Below are 15416 nucleotides of genomic sequence, written 5' to 3'. Positions count from 1 at the left end.
GTGACCATGATGTAGGAGGACCCACGTTTTGGAGTTGAAAGCCTTTGACCTAGAATAAGAGCGAACAGGTTCTGAAAGAACATTTGATGGGCTCTCCAGTGAATAAAGCACACGAGCTGTGTTTATAGATTTTGTGAAACCCATATGGCTCCTCTGTAGCTTTTCTGCCTTCTGTCTAGGTTGCCTGCTGAGTGCTAAAATGGCTTTGCGCACGGTGCTCCCATGCAGGACGTTCCCTGTTTCATGAAGTCTAGAACTGCATTTGGAAGTCAAGCTCTGGAAGCGTGATCAAGTGAATGACACGGACAATAGCAGATTTGGGAGATCTTTCTGATCTATAGACCCGTGGGAGATACAGAGGTACAAATGAGCATAATGGGGAGCTAATGTATTCAACACATATTTATTGAGTACCTATGCTGTGCCAGGAGCTGTGCTAACTCTGGGTAGAAGAGACATACATCTGTAAAAACATGGAACAAACTAACCTATAGGTGTTTCCACGCAGGATAGGTCAACCAGAAGTAAGAATTCAACCATGGAATTTCTTGGGCTCCAAGGAATAAAGTCAACTAGGACTTGAAGAAAGAGAAAGGGAGTCTTCGGTGGGAACAGTCTCTTATGCCCATCCCTTTGGGCACCTGGAAGGTGCCTGGAAATGCACAGTGGGGGAGCTCTGGCCCACTGGGGGTACCTGACGGGCTACGCCAGGGTGGAGCCCACTCACCTGGCCCTTGGAAGCAAACGGACCTAGGTCAGAATGCCCATACCACACCATCTTATTAGCTTAAAAGCATGAAATTTTAATTCCTCTGCGCTTCCCCATCTATGAAAAAAACAACAGAAGTATGTACATCTTTAGGGATTCTTATGAGAATTTAACCAGAAACAGCATGTATCTTGCACTCAGTAGGACTTCCCACACCCAGCCCCTTCCTCTTCCTGAGCTGCCTCTAGGGAAGGGCCCCCTCTCTGCCCCTGCCAGAAGGGAGCCTGTGTTTGCAGCTCCCTTCCTAGTGAGCCCGCCCGGAGGTGTCCGGGGGTTTTACAAATGTTGATACAAAGTTGTCTCTGGGAGGCTGAGCCTTAAGGCAATCACCAGCCCAGGTGATAAATGAGCGGCTCTCCTAGGTTTCTGAGTTGGGAGCTCTAGGCTCAGACACTCTGACAGACTTCTTTAAGCTGGGCTAGATTGACGCAGAGAACTACAGCTCTTCCTGAAGGACCCTCCCTTAGAGCAGCGGCAAGAACGCGCCTAGTGCTAGCTCAAACTTTCCATGTAACAGGAGCTCTGGGGCCCAGACTCCAAGAGCTCAGCTCTACCAGCCCACACCTCACTCACTAGAGCTCCCTGCACGGGCATCCTGAGATTGGGGAACACAGGGCTGCCCTGGGCATACAGCAAGGTAGGGGTGTGGGCCTACAGTGGATATATAGCAGCGTGAGGACCCAGGACTGTCCTGGGCATATAGCAAGATGGGAGCACAGGGTCGCACACAATAGGGCAAGGACACAAGTGCCCTGGGCATAGAGCAGGGCAGGGATGTGGGATTACTGTGGATATATAACAGGGTGGGGACAGGGCTCTGTTGGGGAAGACCGAGGTTGTGTTTGGGATGGCTGAAGGGCAAAGCTGTTGGGAGTTGAGGGGTGGGCATCCATTTGTGGATTGCGGCCCCCCCCCCACCACCACATGGTGTTCTTGGGGGGAGGCACTTGGACGCACCCAAGACCTGTTCATCACCATGGATGCAGAGCTCTCTTTGCAGACCAGGAGGGATCTAGAAGCAGACATGGAGACTCGCGTTCTGACTCCAGTCCTGGTAGTTTTACTTTTCTGGGTCTCAGATGATTTCCAAGTGTCCGCCCTATTCGAAGTGGATGCAACACCTCCTTCCTCCTGAGACCTAGGAGAGGGGCTTCTGGAACAGCAGTGAGGCTGGCACCGACCAGACGTCCTGGGGCAGAGCCTTACTGAATCCCAGACGTGTAACCATGGTGGCTCTTGGTTGGCAAAAGCCTGAGACCCAGGCTCCCTGCCCTGTGGAGGATGTGTGCTCCTTGGGGGCAGGAGCAGGGGCTCTAAGAACCGCATCTTGTTTGTGTCCACCCTCGTGCCTCGCACAGAGGAGGCCACACTAAGCCAGTGTGTGAGAAGCCCCATGAGGCACTCAGCCTTGGCCTGCTCTGCTCCAGGATAAACACGGGAGTCGGGTGGGGCAGGGGACTGGGCTAGGAGAGATCAGCATGTCCAGGCCTGCCCGCTCCCGTGGGGGCGAGGAGGAACAACAGCCTGGAAACTTCTTCCAGAACTGTCAGTGTTGACTGGGGAGCCGGGATCAGGAGTGGAGGGCTGTGATCCCCAGGCCCAAGGAGGAGGCTCCAGGTGAGGGCCTTCATGCTGTCTCTGTTCCGCAACAACAGAGAAGGGTTTTTTTCCCATCAAGGAAGAAACTTTCCATCCCCTAAGCCCTATCCCGTGACTCTTCCCTTGTTCCGGACACATCTTCCCTGTACCTGCCTCCCTCGCCCCCCAAAACGATAGCCCCATAGCCAGGAGGGCCTCCCGGGGTGCCTGCATCTGAGCACCCCTCCTTAGCCTCCCCAGGCCCACAGGTTAGCAGGGCACAAGCCTTGTCCCGGGGCCAAGGAGGGGATCAGCGTGCAGACTGCAGACAGGCAGGGCTGAATGTGCAGGGGGCACCCATGCCCAGGCTGGCCCAGTGCCCTGGTCTCCAGGCCGGGGAGGGCCAGGCTAGCCCCTCCCAGGGTCTGCTGAATTTAATGGCTACTCTGGTTACCAAATAACTGGTACCACAGCTCAGAAACAAAGTCCAGGGGCTGTTTTTAATCGAGGGTTAGAACAAATGAATTTGCCGTTGGTCCTCTCCTCCAACCCCAGAGCTGGACGGGAAGTCCCAGGACCGCTCCTCTCTCTCTATCTGGATCCAGAGGGTCATCCTAGTGTCCGGTGCTTCCCCTCACAGACTCTTTCCCCCTGGTCTCCTCTGGGCTCCAGCCGGCAGATCCGCCCAGGGACCAGAGTGGCAGGAAGGCTGCAGAGGCAGAGGAGGGGGGACAGACCCCGGATGCCAACTGGGCTCTCAATGTTCTCCCCACCACTCCTGTCCCTCCCCAAGCTCAGCAGCTCGCTCTCCCAAAGTCCAAAGAACCCTGGGTCATTGAGCAGGTTGGTGAGCATAATGATGTACTCTTGGAGGAGGACTGCTCTGGGCTCAGGAAGGCAGTGCCCCCGCGCTGCCCTCCTCACAGGCCTCATTCTGGAGGGGCTGTCCCAGGCCTCTGAGATGCATATACAGACCCTAGAGAGGCTCGCGGTACCCTCTTGGTGCCTGGACCCTGTTGTTCTGGCCTCAGGGCCCCAGCTCCACATGCAGGGTGCCAGCAGCCCCAGGGGAAGGACCGCACACCTCTCAGGCCAAACCTGCGTGAACAGCAGCACGAAACCTTCCCCTTCTAGTGCTGACCCCCCGCCCTGGCCCCCGAGCACTCACACTCCTTCATCATGCCGATGTCCACACAGCGCTTGAGCCGGCACGCCTGGCAGTGGCGGCGATTGTCCTTGGTGATGCGGCAGTCGCCGTTAAAGGGGCAGGTGAACAGCGCCTTCCGCTTCATGCTTCGCCTGCCGAGGGAGAGAACACCTGCCACCTCTGTGCCACCCACCTTCCAGCCTCGGCCCTGGCTGCCAGCAGTGACTGTGACCACCCAGACCTGCCGGCAAGACCCCTGGGATCTCTGCGTCTCCCACAGAGAGTTTGGGGCCGGGCCCCGGCCGCTCTCAGTGACCACCGCTCCCTCCCCCCACACTCCAGGCTCCTCCTCCTTCTGTCATTGCCTACTCTGCTCCCATCATCGCTTTCATTTATTTATTTTATTTACTATTTGAAAGGATTTATTTATTTATTTATTTATTTATTTATTTATTTATTATTACTATGATTGCTTTTTTTAAAAAGTAGGCTCTACCCCCAGGGCTTGAACTCATGATCCAGAAATCAAGATCTGCCCACTTTACCCACTGAGCCAGCATAGCGCCCCTGATTTACTTTGATGGCACTCTACTTCTCACTCTATTGTTATTATTATTATTATTATTATTATTATCATTACTACACAGGAAATACATGAATGAATTAGCCTAGTGAAATTTTTAAAAATACTGGGGAATCTGGGTGGCTCAGTCAATTAAGCGTGGGACTTCAGCCCAGGTCACGATCTCCAAGTTCCTGAGTTCAAGCACCCCCATCAGCCCCTTGGGCTCTGTGCTGAGAGCCCAGAGCCTGGAGGCTGCTTTAGATTCTGTATCTCCATCTCTCTCTGCCCCTTCCCTGCTGGAGCTCTGTCTCTGTCTTTCTCAAAAATAAATAAAGAAACATTTTTTTTTACTAAAGAAACAAAAATCCTGAAATCTGTAGAGCAGCCCTCACTGCTTTTAGTGAGCCATTATGAGGGGCGCCTGGGTGGCGCAGTCGGTTAAGCGTCCGACTTCAGCCAGGTCACGATCTCGCGGTCCGTGAGTTCGAGCCCCGCGTCAGGCTCTGGGCCGATGGCTCGGAGCCTGGAGCCTGTTTCCGATTCTGTGTCTCCCTCTCTCTCTGCCCCTCCCCCGTTCATGCTCTGTCTCTCTCTGTCCCAAAAATAAATAAAAAATGTTGAAAAAAAAAAAAATTTTAGTGAGCCATTATGAGAGGTGAGGGCACTCGTGGCCGCTTTAAGTCATCTAGAGCCTGGAGGTCTGTGATTAGAGCGTCCCTGGTCCAGGAACAGACATGCGCATGGGTGCGTGGAGAAGGGAGGAAGGGCCCGAACCGTAGCTTTAGGCATCCAGGTAACATGTCCAGAGAGAAAAGGCCAGATGAGCGGGCGGGAGCCCTGAGGTCTGGCCTTGGCTTTCCAAAAGGCAGAGGAAGCAAGGATTCTTCAAGGACAGAAAACTACCAAAGGTTCTTAGCTAGGAAGCTGGTCTCCCCGGCCGCTGGTATTCTATGTAAAATTGTGTGTGTGTGTGTGTGTGTGTGTGTGTGTGCGCGCGCGCGCGCCTATGCGTGCATGTGCAAGCTTGAGGGCTCATTTTCCTTAATCTGGCTTTCTCCCCTGCTGCCAGCCACACCACATGGGATTTGGGGAGGCTGCATCATCCGTGTCCTACAGGTTCCTCGTGCTCTTCCCAGCCCTAGCAGGGGCAGGCCCCACTTGTTTGCCCCAGGACGGGTGACAGGAGTTAGTTGTGGCGGGATGGTGGCAGAATCACTTTCTTTTGTGAGCAGCAGCACCTTCCAAGGAGCTGTGGCGATAGATGCTCAAGCCTTGGAAGCAAAGGCCCGGGTCCAACCGTTTCTCTCTCTTAGAGAGGAGCTGGCCACACACTAGTTTTATTTCTTGGTGAAAAATGGCTCACTGTTCACATTCACTAGAAGACATACGGAGTTTAAGACAAACATACTCGTTGGTGGATAATGGACAGATGGTTAGGGGACCCAAGAGACTCCTGGTGGACCTCCTCATTTCATAGATGGGACCACCGAGGGGAAGAAACTTTTCAGTGAGGTGATTTAGCAAGAAGTGAAGGCTCCCTGGTTGGCTGTTAGAGATGTGAGGTTCAGCTTTAGCTTCGTGTACAACCCCTCTCATCTCTAGAAACAAGGTGCTCAGTGAGGTGGAGCCCACAGGCAAAGAGCTCCAGGCGGCTGGCTCTTGAGAACAACTCAAGGCCAACGATGACCCAATGGCCCACGAGGTAGCTGCTTTTGGTTTTGGACCTTGGCTGCCCGTACCCTCCTGTTATGCCTCTTCTGACCCAAGGGGACCCCAGTAGACAGGGCTACACAGGGAGGTGGAGAAACATGAGGCTATGGGGGTCAAGTCCAGACCACTAAAGGCCACATCCACCCCTGCAGTGACTACCCAGGCAGGGACTGTACTTTAGGCTTTTGCCTGCCTTTAAGAAGGGCTTTAGAAAGCCCTTCTCCTTGAGCCTCCATCCATCTATTGTAGTTCTCCAGAGGGACAAGCAAATATGGAGGTACCCTGGCTACCCCGAAAAGAGATACTGCCGTCACCACCGGATGTGAGATGGATTCACTCCTTTACTCCTCCCCCTCTTTCCCACTCGTGGCTCCTGTGGCTCTGCCTATTACCACAAAGGCTCAGGCCCCAGAATGCCTGTAATTCTCTAAACTTATTCAAGGGCCAGAAGTTTCTAATTCAGAGTAAACTCTCATTTCCTTTTTTTTTTACAACTAGGCATTTTGCCCAGAAGTGGAGGGTCTGCTTTTTCCTTCCACCCACTGTCTTGTCTGGCTCAGAGCTCTTCCTGTTCATTCTCCAGGGTTTGGGGCACCAGGAGGAGCCTACATGTGGCACCTCCAGACACATAAGCCAAAGCCTCCCACCAGCCCTGTGCTGGGGGCTGAGAGCTCCCTGAGGCCCCCCACAAGAGGCAGCCTCACATCCCTTGGAGGCCTGTCCCTCCTTCCTTGGGCTCTAGTGCACCTGCCTCTGACTCTCACTGGTGGGCACCTCCCCTACCTGCAAGGTCACTCAGAAAGAGATGTGGACCATGACCATCTTTCTTTTATCTTCCTCATTGTAAATCTGAAGCCCCCCCCCACACCCCAGGCTTCCACACACAGAGGACTTGGAGATAGCCACTCAGCCCAGCATTGCCTGACAACAGGAGTGGACTCTAAACAAGGCTGGGTTGGAATCCAAAAAAAAAAAAAAAAAAAAGCAGATCTGGCTTAAAAGAAAACACTGGGGAGGGAGGACCCAGTATCCTTGCTTCCAGCTTTTTCTCTGTAGTAGGAAGTACTCTCATGAGTACTGAGAAACAAAGCAGGAGGAGGAGGAGGGAGAAATGGAGAAGAAGGAGGAAAAGGAGGGGGAGGAGAGGAAGGCAGGAAGGCAGGAGGGAGGGAAGGAAGGAAGAAAATGTTAAAAGCCTCTGACCAGGCACATTATCTCCCAGTAAGGCTCAGATCTGGCGTAAGAATGTCACTTGTGGGAGCACCTGGGTGGCTCAGTCGGTGAAGCATATGACTCTGGCTCAGGTCATGATCTCACAGTTCATGAGTTCGAGCCCCGCGTCAGGCTCTGTGTTGACAGCTCAGAGCCTGGAGCTTGCTTCAGATTCTGTGTCTCCCTCTCTCTGTTTCTCTCTCTGTCTCTCAAAAATAAACATAAAAAAATGAAAAGAATGCCGCTTGTGCTTTTCACCCTTTGCCACACTTTGTCCCAAAGCCCACCAACTTTGCTGCGTGTCTGCACATTAGTTGAACAACGCAGAAAGGAGCCCATAAATTCATGCAGCTCTTAAATTATTAGTATGCAAAATTATAGTAAGCAGCTCTGCCCTGGCTTCTCTAAAGACAGAATCAGAGGCAGGACCCTGGAATTGTAGCCAGGAAGATGGAGGTTAGCCATCACAGAGAACACTGTCACACTCTGGAGCGTGGGTCGGTGTTCAGGAGATGGAAACTCCCTCACCGCCTCCGACGGCCGGACCCAGGTCCTCTTCTGAAGTGGCTTTCAGGTACGCCCAGTCCAGCCCAGTTGCCGGGCTGCAGGTCCTGCGAGCTTGAGACCCGGTTCTTCCCCGATCCCCTGCCTTCTAAGGGCACTTCCACACATGTGGCTGTCATCTAGCCTCTGCCCACAAGGAGTCAGAGCAGCCAGATTGGCCAGCCGTGGCCCTGTGCTTTGTCCTAAAGATCTACGCCCTGCCCTGTCTTCCTCCCAGTGCTAATTGCTTGTGAGCTGGTTCAGTTTTGAGAAACAAGAGCTTTGAGTTTCTGTGGGAGCCCATGGCCTTAGCTCCTCTCTAAGCCTGGACCCTGGCATCCTCCGGATGGTTGGCAATTATACCCCAGCTCAGGAAGGAGGGGTAGGGGTGGTGCAGCCAGGCTAAATATAGACACAGTTTCTAGAAAGTCAGGGGTGAGAGAGGACATTGACCAATTCATCAAAACATGACAGGCAATTCACAGAAGCCTGAAGTGCCTGAGGCCAGCGTCTCGGGCTTGGGACAGTAGGGTCCTTCTCGGGTAGGTGGCCCTATCACCAGAGACACACCTTGTGAAACCCAAGCCCGGGGCCAACTACCAGCTCTGGGCTCTGTCTCCACCTCAACGTTGAGTGTCACAGAAATCTCGGAGCCTGGAGCCTGTGTCTCCCTCTCTTTCTGCCCTCCCTTGCTTGTACTCTCTCTCAAAAATAAATAAAACATTAAAAAAATTTTTTTTTAAAAAGAGAGAGAACTGGTCCAAGGGCGCCTGGGTGGCTGAGTCGGTCCAACACCTGACTCTTGATTTCGGCTCGGGTCACGATCTCGCGGTTCGTGAGTTCGAGCCCCGACTTGGGCTCCTTCCGCACTGACTGCACAGAGTCTGCCTGGGATTCTCTCTCTTCCTCACTCTCCCTGCCCCTCCCCCACTCATGCTCCATCTCTCTCCAATACGTTTTTTAAAAAAAGAGAGAGAACTGGTCCATCACATCATAGTATATCCATGCAAGATGACGGGGCTGTGGAAAGGACAGAGGAAGAACGTGGAAACGGGAACCAGCTTTAAGAAATGCTCTGTGGTAGATAAAAGCAAGGTACGGGAGGGTGAGTGTAGTATATACTCCTATATCCCCGTGCACGTGCGTGCCTGTGCACACACACATAAACCCGCACACGTGCTTTCATATAAAGAGTCTGGCAGCGAACACAGCGAGCTGGTGACAGCGACAGCTTCTGGAGGAGGTAGGGGCACGGGAACTGGGTAGGGAAGGAGACTTGCTTTTCACTTATATGCCCTTCCGGACCATTTGCTCTGGAAATGGGAGCTGCTTCTTTTGAAACCATTTGCTGCTGCTTCTTTTGAGCCGTGTACAGGAGTTATTTACACACACATTCCAGGTTCCGCGAGAGAGGAGAGGAAAGGGCTGTCTGTTCTCAGAGGCAACACACTACAAAAGGACAATGATAATAGCCTCCGCTTCCCGAGAGCCTTCGATGCATATTATCTTTGCATATTATCTCCTTTGCATATTATCTCCAAGGCTATCAACGATCTTTCAGGATGGGCATTATCCCTATTTTACAGGTGATATGAAAAGGACTGGAGGGTTAAATCACTTGCTTCACATCACACGGCTAATAAGTGTGAAAGCAGGATCCGAATCAAGATCTGTTTGATTCCAAAGCTTCCAGTATTCTTACATAACATCGTCCTCCTTATGAATATACCGTACCTCAATCCAAGCCAGAGTAGCCATCAAAACGTGCCCCCTAGGGGCGCCTGGGTGGCTCGGTCGGTTGAGCGTCCGACTTCAGCTCAGGTCATGATCTCATGGTCCGTGAGTTCGAGCCCCGCGTCGGGCTCTGTGCTGACCGCTCAGAGCCTGGAGCCTGTTTCGGATTCTGTGTCTCCCTCTCTCTCTGCCCCTCCCCTGTTCATGCTCTGTCTCTCTCTGTCTCAAAAATAAATAAATGTTAGAAAAAAAATTAAAAAAAAAAAGTGCCCCATAAAGTCCAGGAACGTGCAGCAGAGGCCCTTTGGGGGTCTCCTCTGGCACAAAGCCATTGGGAGAGACACAGTCCCTGAGAGGGGTGGTTTGGAAATGAGGGGTAACCACTGGCGGTCCTCTCCACTGGCCCTATACTGCCATAGCACAGGGACGACCCCTGCGTGTGCCGAGAGTGACTTCCTGCCAATGAGCCTTGATGAGAGAGCTGAGTTCCCCCCCAAAACGTAAGATCTTCTTCACATGCCTGCAGCTGCCTTTCTTGGCAACTCCAGTGACATTCCCTCTGAAATAATCCGGCCTCCTCTACCCAAGCTTCCAAAACTACTCTTGACCCATCCGCGGACAACCTTCCTCGTTCTCTTTCAGTCCCAGTCTCGAGCGGCCATGGAACAGCTTCCAGCTGCCAAGCTGAACTGGACAAAGTTTTCTCCGGCAGCCCCGACGTCGTGGGGACTCATTTACTGGCGCTCATAGAACGCCCTGCTCCTCTCTCCTCTCTGTTTACTCCAGTGCTCGTAAGCCCTTTGAGTTTTAAGTCGTTGGCCATCCACCTCGTTTCTCTGCTCCCCTTCACATCACAGCTCTTGCAGTATCAGCTGGGTGGACTTCCCGAAAGCCAGAACATTCCTCGTGTTCCCGGATCCTCACCAGCCTGCCTTTTGCCCCCTGCACTCCACAGGACTCATAATTAACAAGGTCCCTGAGCACCTTGAGGCCTGCAAACAAGAAGCCATTTCTCCACTCTGTGTTTGTTAGCTTGGCACTTGCAATGCACGCCTTCACAGTGTCTGGATTAAGGAGGCATCAACAAGGAGGAAGAAGACAAGAGGAAGAGGCAGTGATCTGTTTCTCAACCCTGCATTCCAAGACCACCTTTTTTATTCCACCTTTTTTATCTGTATTCTTTTTTCCCCTTATTTTATTTTATTGTGTGTGTGTGTGTGTTTTTTTATAAGTTTTTTTTTTTTTTAATTTTTATTTTTGGGACAGAGAGAGACAGAGCATGAACGGGGGAGGGGCAGAGAGAGAGGGAGACACAGAATCGGAAACAGGCTCCAGGCTCCGAGCCATCGGCCCAGAGCCTGACGCGGGGCTCGAACTCACGGACCGCGAGATCGTGACCTGGCTGAAGTCGGACGCTTAACCGACTGCGCCACCCAGGCGCCCCTATTTTATTGTGTTTTGAGACAGAGAAAGAGAAAGCGAGCATAAGCAAGGGAGGGGCAGAGACAGAATCTCAAGCAGGCTCCCTGCCCAACACAAAACCTGACATGGGGCTCGATCTCACTGCTGCCAGATCATGACCTGAGCCGAAATCAAGAGTCGGAGGCTTAACTGACTGAGTCACCCAGGCACCCCCCAGGACCACCTCTTAAACTTCACCATACTCTTAATTCTCTTCTTCAAAGAGGTCCCTCTGATTTTCTTCTGTCCTTTATACCTTTTCCTTTATTTTATATTAGAGTCTGAACTAAGCCACTCATGACCAGAGATTCATTCACATCCACAGATCATCCAATATATATATATATATCCTTTATAGTAGACCTACGTATTTTTCCCCTCTGGCCCTTACTTATGCTCTGGCTGTTAACAGAGCCAAGACATATAGCCTTTTACAAGCCTACCCATGCCATTTTATTCACACTGGACATATCATGTTTCCCCCCAGGATGTCCATGTATTCCAGAGGAACGTGAAGCAGAAACAGCATGAAATAACTTGTAGGACAAATTGGCCAACAGTGGTCTCTAATGGTCTCTATGGTCTGACCATAGATCAATAGAACTGTGGTCACTGTCCAACCTTCATAATCCCATTTTGGTTTGATTATGAATTTTGGACCTGCTGGGATGACCACAATGAGCTCCTATGGTAGGTTAGTTTGACTATCTTGGAAGTCAAACCAAAGACTGAATGGTCAGACTGGTCCCCAGGGCTTGGTAAATAGCCAGTGACTCAGCACGAAAGGGATCCTCTTTCCTTGAGAACACCATGAAAGGGTTGAGTGAACTCCCCAAGAGCAAGGACTTGGTTGCATTTATCTTTGTGCTCCTAAGGATGTGGAACCTGACACGGAGAAGGTACCCCCCCCCCCCACCGCCAATGTAGACCTTTCTTCCTGGGATCAGGATTTCACAAACAGACATAAGTGGCAAGGGGGTTCTATCTGAAACAGACTAAAAATAGAAAAATACCAAATAGAATTTGGATGAAGTAAAGGAGAAGCAAGGGGAAGGGGGAGAAAAGAGGAGCAATTATGTATATTTAATTGATTTTTCTTTTTGGCAACAGTTATGTTCTGTGAGGGCACCATGAGCACTGAATTAACACATACTGAACCACTGTTCCCAGGGTTAGCTTCCTGGAAGCCCCTGGTCATAACATTTTCATCAATCAATCAATACATAACCTTGTTTCACATGTGCTATTTAAAGGGACCTTACTTAATATATATTGTTGATTCATTAAAACTGAACTCAGCCAACAGCACTATAGCTTATGTCTGAATGAAGCTTCTTGAACACTTGTTTTCTTTATAAGGCACATCGAAGCTTTCTTGTGCTTAGTTAGGACCACTTAATGGCACTTCAGCACTATGCTTGGGGCCATCCTAAACAGTGGAATCACCATCAAATAGCACAAAAATGCAAAAACTGTGGTACTAAGCAGCCCACAAAAAGGACACTTGTTTGTAGCATGAGAGCTGAAACAAGAAGGCAGGATGTCACCTTGTTCCACCTTGGCTGGGAATGTGTGCATCGTGGGTCTTGATGTTTTCACCACTCTGACACCACCATGACCACAAAATTCTGCAAGTATTGATGTGGGGACTACAAGGAAGTTTTAACAAGTGGCCAAGTTTGTGAATACAGAATCTACAAATAACGAAGATTGACTGATTGTGTGTGTGTGTGTGTGTGTGTGGTGGGTAGGTGGGGAGTGGGTGGGTGGGTGTGTATTTTTATCAAACAAAATCAAGACAAACAACAAGAGGTGTTGGCTCTTCAGAAAGTGCATCCTGGCCCAGTCATCACGGCAGGGACAGTAAAGACACAAGGCAGACAAGGACAGGGGAACAGGACAAAAGCAGAATGTTGCCCGTAATACCAGCACTTCCACACAGGGGTTGTTGGAAAGAGGGGCTCAGGGTGGGTGACATACAAACGTACCATCCCTGTCCATTTTGCCATTTCCCACACCTAACCCTGGGCATCAGGGAACCTGTCCTCCCTCCACCCGGATGCCTATCTATCATGGTCCTGCCTCAAGGAGCAGTGGTGTGTCTGAGGGGAGGAAGCACAGGTGCATGGGAGTTGGAGCCACTCTGGCAAGGAATTGACCTCCAGTATGTCAGAACCCAATAGGCAGCCACCTAAGAGTCCCATCTCCCAGAGCTGAACCCCAGGGATAGGTGACCTAGAAAGAGAGGGGGTTGGGGACAGGGATCTAGGAATTAACCAAACAGCCCCAAGAGCTGTTGGAGACCTTTGGGTTGCAGATGGGTGACGTATGACCTTTGGTCAGAGTCCCCATATTGCCAGCTCTTAGCCCAGTGCCTTGATAACAGATGCTCATTAAAATCCATCGAGTGAGTGTGTCAAAGGAAAAAAAACAAAAGGAAGGTGTGTGGCTGGAGAGACGTTTGTTTATTTCATGAGGGCAGCGTTCCATGAAGGACATAAGTATTGACCCATCAGGTTCCAAAATAACATATCATACTTTATGTTTTTTAAAGTACTTTTGTATATGTCATCGAATCAATCCCCAGACTAACACTATATACGAGAGGAGTCAGATGACAAAGTCAGGTGCGTGGTTGAGGTAACTGAAACAGAGAAGTCAAAAGATCTGAGCAAGGATGGGCAACGGCATGGCCACCGCTATAGCTCACACACTTCTAGCTGCTTTTATGGTAGGAAGCAGCCCTGATGTGCGCACACACCCTCCTTCCCCATTATTACTTCAAAGGCCGTGGCAGGAAAGGGTCCAGGTGGGGCTCTGGAAGGCCCACCCTGCAGGAGGTGCAGAGGAATGAGCCGCACGGCAGCAGAGTCTGCAGCCAGCGATGCTGCTGGTCTGGTTCCCCAAGCTGGGGAGCAGCCTGCCAGGAAGCCAAGTGGGCAACCCGCGCCAGGCCAAACAGTCAATTAGCACCCACAGAAACCCCGCTGCCCAGCGACTGCTCAAGGCAGGGAAACTCCAGGCCAGCTGGTTCCCAGGACAGGGGGCAGGTGAGTTGGGAGCTGTGTTCACAGACGGCCCACGAGTCCTTGTCCTCGGTAGGGGGAGGGGGGGGGCAGGGCAGGGATCTCACAATGTCCCAGGCTTTGATTCACTCTGCCCTCAGAAGCCAGTGGGTGGGCCCTTCAGTTCAGACAACCAGGCTGACCTCTGCCTTCTTGTTCTGGACCTGATTCACTCTTTCCTCTCTTGCTGGCCTTTTCTTTACTCACCTCCAATTAAGACTCTTATACAGAAACTCTTTTTTTTCATGTTTTCTTCCAGGCTTCTCTCCTGCTTGCTCTCTCTCCAATATATGCCCAATGCTCATTCCTCATGTTTCTTAGTCCTATACTGCGATTCATCACCTTCCCATCCTTCCCTCCTGCCTTTGGATGGGAACACCCTTCATTCAGCCTTTCCAATACCTTCCCCATACTGTTTGCACTTGTGACACTGGGCTCGCTGGAGAAGAGGAGAGGCAGCGGGTAGAGAAACTGGCCCTGACTGAACAGGACGGCTGGCACGTTGCTGACATCGCCTGAGCTTTCCATCCTGGGACAGCCAGCCATGGGTGAAGATATGGGCACAGATCAAGCACAGAGGTCCAACCAGGGTGCTATTTTCCTTGTTCCAAGGAATGGTTTCATGTGGATGGGAGGACAAGCTCTGAGGCCAAGTTCTAGGACTCCCCCAAGGGCACGCCTGTGGTCATCCATCTGTTAGGAGGCCCTGTCACTCCAGGACAGACATGTGGGTTAATAGAGGGGACTATGGGTCAAGGGGTAATGGGAAAGTGGGGACCTAGACAGAAACCTCAGGAAAACCATTTCTGAGAAGGTCAGAGGACGTAGCTGGAGCTGAAAGGAGGGGAGGAAGAACTCTCACCCAGACCCTGTTACTCCCGGTGGCTGTAAGAGCTCGCATGTTCCATGGGCATGGGAAGGACAGAGACAGAGAAGATGCAGGGGTTCTCTTCATTCAGGGAAATCTTGCTTCCTCTCCTTCCTCTGGCCCCTGGGGAGGACTCACCTGAAGAAGCCTTTGCAGCCTTCACAGGTCATAGCGTTGAAGTGAAAGCCGGTGGCTCGGTCTCCGCATACCCCACAGATTCGGGGCACATTCCGGTCAAAGTCGCCAGGGTCAGGCAGGGAAGTGCTGGCTGCCATCGCTTCCGTCCCTGCAAGAAGAGCAGGAAGGCCAAGGCCAGAGCCAGAGTCAGTGCCAGGGTTGGCTGGCATCCTTTGCACCCCTACCCCCATCTGCCAGGAACTCGGCGAGGTCGGGCAGCTCCCCAGGTTGCAGGCCTGAGCAGGATTTCTTTGGCGCCCTCGTCTCGTGACGCGCCACACCACAGCTTACCCTCCGGACTCTCTGTGGAGCAGAAGACGGGCTCCCTCACCCAAGTCCGGAGCGATCTGCGGGGGGCGCTGTGGTGAGGCCGCTCAGAGCGTGGTTTGCGTTCAAAGGCTGCATCTGCGGCCTACTAGCCAGGCTGCTGTGGGTGAGGTGTTTAGCCTCTCTGTACCCTGCGACCCTCACCCGAAGAGTGGCGTTTTCCTTTACAGGCTGTGAGGCATCGACTCACCTCAGGAGCAGCCCTGAAGCAGGCCAGAGGCCTCTATTCTACCCAGCACGACCCCCCCAAGAGAAAAGGG

At 51.9% G+C, this 15416-nt stretch overlaps 1 protein-coding gene across 3 annotated transcripts in view; it reads right to left on the bottom strand.

Annotated features, from left to right (window-relative positions):
• Window positions 1-15416, bottom strand: part of VDR (vitamin D receptor) — a 58598-nt gene that overhangs the window by 18703 nt on the left and 24479 nt on the right. For all 3 annotated transcript variants that reach the window (XM_058743001.1, XM_058743003.1, XM_058743002.1), the window contains exons 2-3: window positions 14791-14938; window positions 3516-3646 (exon numbers count right to left, since the gene is read on the bottom strand). In XM_058743001.1, the coding sequence (XP_058598984.1) occupies window positions 3516-3646; window positions 14791-14938 (279 nt within the window). The remainder of the gene's footprint in view (window positions 1-3515; window positions 3647-14790; window positions 14939-15416) is intronic.

This window comes from Neofelis nebulosa, chromosome 8 (genome assembly GCF_028018385.1).
Source record: "Neofelis nebulosa isolate mNeoNeb1 chromosome 8, mNeoNeb1.pri, whole genome shotgun sequence".
In the NCBI taxonomy this organism is placed as follows: domain Eukaryota; kingdom Metazoa; phylum Chordata; class Mammalia; order Carnivora; family Felidae; genus Neofelis; species Neofelis nebulosa.
This window is presented reverse-complemented; position numbering and strand designations above follow the sequence as displayed.